Source organism: Sinocyclocheilus anshuiensis, unplaced genomic scaffold (assembly GCF_001515605.1).
Source record: "Sinocyclocheilus anshuiensis isolate Anshui unplaced genomic scaffold, SAMN03320099.WGS_v1.1 scaffold322, whole genome shotgun sequence".
Classification (NCBI taxonomy): Eukaryota; Metazoa; Chordata; class Actinopteri; order Cypriniformes; family Cyprinidae; genus Sinocyclocheilus; species Sinocyclocheilus anshuiensis.
The window spans coordinates 402,824-408,625 of NW_015542366.1; the positions used below are offsets into that span (position 1 = coordinate 402,824).

The 5,802-nt window shown below is 35.7% G+C and overlaps 1 protein-coding gene across 4 annotated transcripts in view; it reads left to right on the forward strand.

Annotated features, from left to right (window-relative positions):
* Positions 1-5,802, forward strand: part of LOC107692118 (intersectin-1-like) — a 43,037-nt gene that overhangs the window by 15,367 nt on the left and 21,868 nt on the right. For all 4 annotated transcript variants that reach the window (XM_016491024.1, XM_016491025.1, XM_016491026.1 and 1 more), the window contains exons 3-4: positions 661-756; positions 3,653-3,716. In XM_016491024.1, the coding sequence (XP_016346510.1) occupies positions 661-756; positions 3,653-3,716 (160 nt within the window). The remainder of the gene's footprint in view (positions 1-660; positions 757-3,652; positions 3,717-5,802) is intronic.

Sequence of the window (5,802 nt, forward strand, 5' to 3'; positions counted from 1 at the left end):
TGTATTCATATTTATATATGATTTATTTTATACATAAATATAAATATTTATTACATATATTTCTTAAATGTATACATGTATGTGTGTATTTATATATACATATAAATATACACAGTAAACATACATAAATATACACTGCCACACATATGTAAACAAACTTTTATTTTGGATGCGATCAATCTCAATCGATTTGACAGCACTAAATATAAGTTATATTTGGATTTTTTTGCATTTAGTTTCTTTTTAATATATTGTATAGCGCATATATATGGATATGCTATACAATATATAATATATATTCTGTGTACATAGATAAATTCACTATGTTTGTTTTCATAGCCTTCAAATTGCAAATTTGAAGAAGGTGAATAAAAATTTTTTAAATAATGGATTAAAATTTAAGCAGTTTTAAAATGATAATTGTTGAACAATTATTAAAGTTTGGATTTTTTAATCTATCTGATTAATTAGATGATTAATTTGATCAACACAACAGTTTGACTACATATTTCTCAGTGATGTTTTTACGCAATCAAACGTTAGTAAGAGTTGATTTATCTGTAGCTGTGTTCTGTCCGTTTGATAAAAATGTTAGCAGGTTAAAAACATTGAAGTATTATGCTGCTGTTCGTCTGATATCTTCTCTCTCTCTCTCTGCAGGGGGGTCGGATACATGGGTAATATCTGTGGACGAGAGAGCCAAACATGACCAGCAGTTCCACAGTTTGACCCCCACACCTGCTGGCTTCATCACAGGTAATCACCACTGGTTTTCTTGCTATGAGAAAAGTACAGAACGCTCATTAGTGCTGATGTTTGCTAAAAACCCTTTGGAGTTTGATGTTGTCTGAAATGCAAGAATAGATCCCTTGAGTTCTGTGCAACTGAAAATTACCACCAGCAGTGCAGTCAGTCATACATCTCTGGTAGTCAGACATTTTTAGGCCTATTATTTCTCTGTAGGAATCAAAGACCCAGAGAGATGGAGCAAATTAAGTGAAAACTGAAAAAGAAAAGCAGACACCTCTTTCCCACCATGCTAATAAAAATGCCATGGATATTCTTCATGACAGTTTATTAAAACCATATCACTTCCTGTTTTCTGCCTGTGAATGGGTGGATATTTACTTGCGTGGCCTTCAGTCAGACTCACATCTGTCTTACTCATACTGTGTACAATAAGAAACTAGTGTTGTCACGGTACCAAAATTTCAGTATTCGGTACCGATACCAGTGAAAATCCACGGTTCTCGGTACTAATTTCGGTACCAAAGCAAAACACAAAAACATGCTAATTGAACAACATTTTTATTAATAACGTTTAACAAAAATGAAATGTACAAAACCAATGCCATTCTTTATACTTATTTAAAAGTGTTTCAAGTTTTCCCACAAGTAATAAAAGTAAGAAAAAAGTAAACAAGTTTCACCCAAAAGTTTAGTCATAGTTCTGCTGCCACTGAAAAACATCTGTAAACTGTTGTCTGTTTTAGGGTTTGCTGGTGTGTTTCAGGATCTTCCTCAGTCTGCAGCTGTAAAAGGAAAATATAATATACTTAAGTAAAGCAATGGGCTGAGTCTGACCAAATGCAACATAAGATCATTGACACCAGCTAAAATATAACTTTTCAGTAAATAACAAACCTCAGCTTTTATAAGAAATTTAGATAAGATTACATATATTAAGTGTATATCAAATAGATGCAAACTGTAGTATTAAAAACACTTTACAATAAGATTTTATTTGTTAGATAACATGACCTAACAATAAACAATAGTTATATGGCAATTATTCTTCTTAGGGTTAATTTCAAAGTTCAATCTGTTAAAATGATTTAATGCACAATGAACAAACATGAATCATCAAGTGTTTGTATTAAATAACATTCACAAACATTAATGAATGTTTTAAAAAATATTTTGTTCAATGGGGTCGTTTTTCAACCCGCGGACATGAAAAACAACCCGCGGCAACAGTGTTAAGCAGCCCAATTCCGCGGGAAAACCGCGAACTTGGCAACACTGGAAGAGGATAGCTTTCGTTTAGCGCATCAAGAACCGGGTTGACCGGGAACTCAGTACCACCGGTACTTAAGAAAATCTAGTACCGTAACGTTTTCATTTTTTTAGTACCGACTTGGTACCGAAATACCGGGTCTTTTGACAACACTATAAGAAACACAGTCTGATAAGTGTTATTGTCAGTCTCAGCACCTCCTCCACCGAAACAGACAAACTCTGGCTTTGCCACTGACCCACGGTAAAACCGTCCCACCTTTACATTAGTCAAAAAACAAACATCTAATGTGTGTGTAAACGTTTGCTCAATGCAGATGTTTTAGAATTCAGATTCTGATTCCCTGTAAGCATGCAGTGAACGTTTCAGTTGTGAGTTGACAGCATGTTATGTTAATAGAATCACTGAGAAAAATACAGAAGGAAACCGATCAGGGAGTGGCATGTTGATTCCCATGTGACATAGAAAAAGTCATTTCTCTGTTATCTTTGCTGATGCTGTTTGATTCTAATCTTTAGTTGAAGCTTTGACATGTTGGTTCCTGTTATAGAAAGCCATCTTTCTCCCTGGACTCTCTTTACAGACATTTTGCAAGTCTGAAGATGATTCTGGAACTAGCTAAACTTTTCATACATTACATTGAAAGAAATGTTCAAAGTACACAAAAACATTTCATGATCTCATTGTACGATCATAGATAGATGTAAAATTAACCTCCAAAGGGCTAATCAAAATCACAAGACGCAAACAGTAAAACCAGCTTGTCCCAGCTGGACTTTGGACATCTCCTGAAGAGATGGTACTTGTGGGTTTCCTGTTGACCAGTGGATCTGAAAGAGCCTCTTTGTGTCGACTGAAGGACGGCTGAAGCAGTGAGTGGCTCACAGTCAGGTAGGCATGGAGAGGGAGTCTGTTTTTGGCACTGAGGGTATAAAGGCGTTCTGTGTGTGTGCACAGAGGAAGATAGCTACCTTTTATCAAGCTGAAAACTGTTTAGAGGAAGGTGAAAAGGTCGTTAAGTGTTTTTTTTTTTTTTTTGCTTTTAACATGGCAGAGGCACAAACTCACATCTCTCATTGCTTTGTGTGTTGTTTGGTAGGTTGTAAAAGGGGCAGTATAGCTTATCTGGCCTGCTGTGGCATTATTAGTTGACACTGGTCTAAGATTGTGGTATAATCAATCATTATAATCAATGTTTAAAAAAAATAGAAAAGAAAAACTGTAGTTGGCTGCTTTACATGCATTTTTGTGTTTAGCAGTATAGCTGTCATAACAGAAGGAAATCGGTTTGATAGGTTAGATAACATATGAACACACTGACTCGGCTTTCCTTTCTTGCTCAAGCTGTAGCTGGCAGATCACTCGCCACAGAGACCAATGTCACACAAGTGCAGTCAATACACCCTGTGCATATTCGTTGACAAGATGGTTTATGTAACTCTTAATTATGTTATCAATGTTTTACTAGCATACTAAAACAATTACATCATTTTAATGTCATAAAACTCTTTGAACGCCAAATTCATTTGGCGTTGTGGGGACATAAACCGTTCTGTTTTGTTTGTATCTGTCATACCATGTGTATATTTATACATTTATGCATAATAATTTCCTCCCGTTTCTCTCTGTCTTTAGGTGACCAGGCAAGGAATTTCTTTCTGCTGTCCGGTTTACCTGCCCCCATCCTTGCCCAGATATGGTACACAATTCCTATAACACATATTCAATTATAATCCAGACCACTACTTTCATTTATAATCCAAAATGTGCTTCTGTTCAGTAATTAGCGTACACTGTAAAGAAAATTCCATTACATTTACAGTAAAAAAAACTTGCATCTGTTGTTGCCAGAAATTCATTGTAAAAAAAATACTGATGACAGTGTTTCCAGTATTGCCAGAGGCCTGTATATTTTACAACTTATAACCATATATTTCCTTAAAGGGGCATCAGATGCCCATTTTCCACAAGTTGGTATGATTCTTTAGGGTCTTCATGAAATGTCTGTAACATACTTTGTTTAAAATTCCTCAATGGTCATGTAAAACTGCTCTGTTCACAGCGACCCGTTTCGGTGCATGTCTCTTTAAATGATAATGAGCTCTGCTCACCCCACCCCTCTCTTCCATGGAAGAGGAAAGGCGATTTGCAAATAATCATAAGAAATATAAAGTGTGAGACTTTCTGGAGGTGCAGCTGAATCACGAACAGTGGGTACTGATCCATCCTTGAGTTTTAACTTTTTCGCAAAACCTGCCTTGCATTCTCCCTCGTTCAGAAAGCAGTCTGGAGTAAAATGATTTGCACAGACATAAATGAATTTAGGTGTATTTGGTGGCGCTTTACCATAAAAAACAAAACTAATCCACTGCGTTCTCAGTGGCTCTGATGTCGGGAGAAAATGAAGTCTCTTATGTTTACTTTTACATCCAACTACAAAACACCTGCATCGCTTACGAGACATTGTTATTACAGCTGCTTGAGCGCAGAGAAAATGGCCGACAACGTACAACTGGCTGAGGGCGTGAATATGCTAATATGGGACAGTCCGTCAGCGGCCGTGGGCGGGGCTTGGGGAATATGATGTCATACTGCTCAGAAAATCAAAACGGCTTGATAATTGAGACAGTTAAAGTTTTTTGGGGATTAAAAAAAGTAATTAATGGATTTTTATCATTGTAGGGTGGTTGTGTCCACACACTGCTAAAACACATTTATATGCAAATACCATGTAAAAGTGAATTTTGCATCCGATTTCCCCTTTAAATAATATGTTAATATACCAGTCTACTGCCAAAACCTGCCTTTTACCTTGTGACTTGTGCTGATAACCACCATAACTATATGGGTACAATTAGGGCTGGGCGATATGGCCAAAAAAATTATCACGATAAATTTTTTCACATCAGTCGATATCGGTAATTATCACAATAAATTTCAAAAACCACACATAGCATCTCGATACCATGGTAAAAAAATTGTAACTATGTAAATATGGTTTCTAGGTATTTGCATGAAAATACATTTAGTATAACTGCATAGCTTAATCACAAAAAATACTGTAATTATATTCCATTATTCCTTTAATACATTTAATACATGTCTACATTAATAATATAATAAAGTTCAATGTGAATATCCCACATTTCTGCCACAATACCATGGTGCACTAAGTGTTACTACAGTAAATCCATGGTAAAGGATGGCGATTTGTAGATTGAAAAGTCTTCTGACTGTATCGTTGCTCAAAGTGTTTCTTCTGTTTGTCAGCGCTGTTTCATCTGGCTTCAAATTAAATCACCAAGTCATTTGTGTTCTTCGCTGAATTCAAGCACTTCACACTGGATCATACAGCGCTGTCCATAAAACATGGCCATTATTGGTAGATGGAGCACAGGGTCATACACACACACCCACAAAAAAAAAAACACTGTTAGGGTAACACATGACACTAAAATAATTCAAACATTTACTAAGTAAGATCAAATTTAACACAAAATACCTTAATGCAGTGTTTCTCAACTGGTGGGTTGCAAGACTATTCTGAGTGTGTCTCGGAGAGTACAATCAAAGAAATGACATCAATAACAAAAAACGTAATTTGAAATGTTTTTCTGATGCAAGACTTTTATTTTGAAAGACGTGCGTGAAAGCTGTTGACACTTCTGTCAGATGCAGTTTAAAGGGGTCATATGATGCTATTTTAAAGATCATTATTTTGTGTATTTGGTGTAACAGAATATGTTGACATGCTTTAATGTTCAAAAAACACATTATTTTTCAAA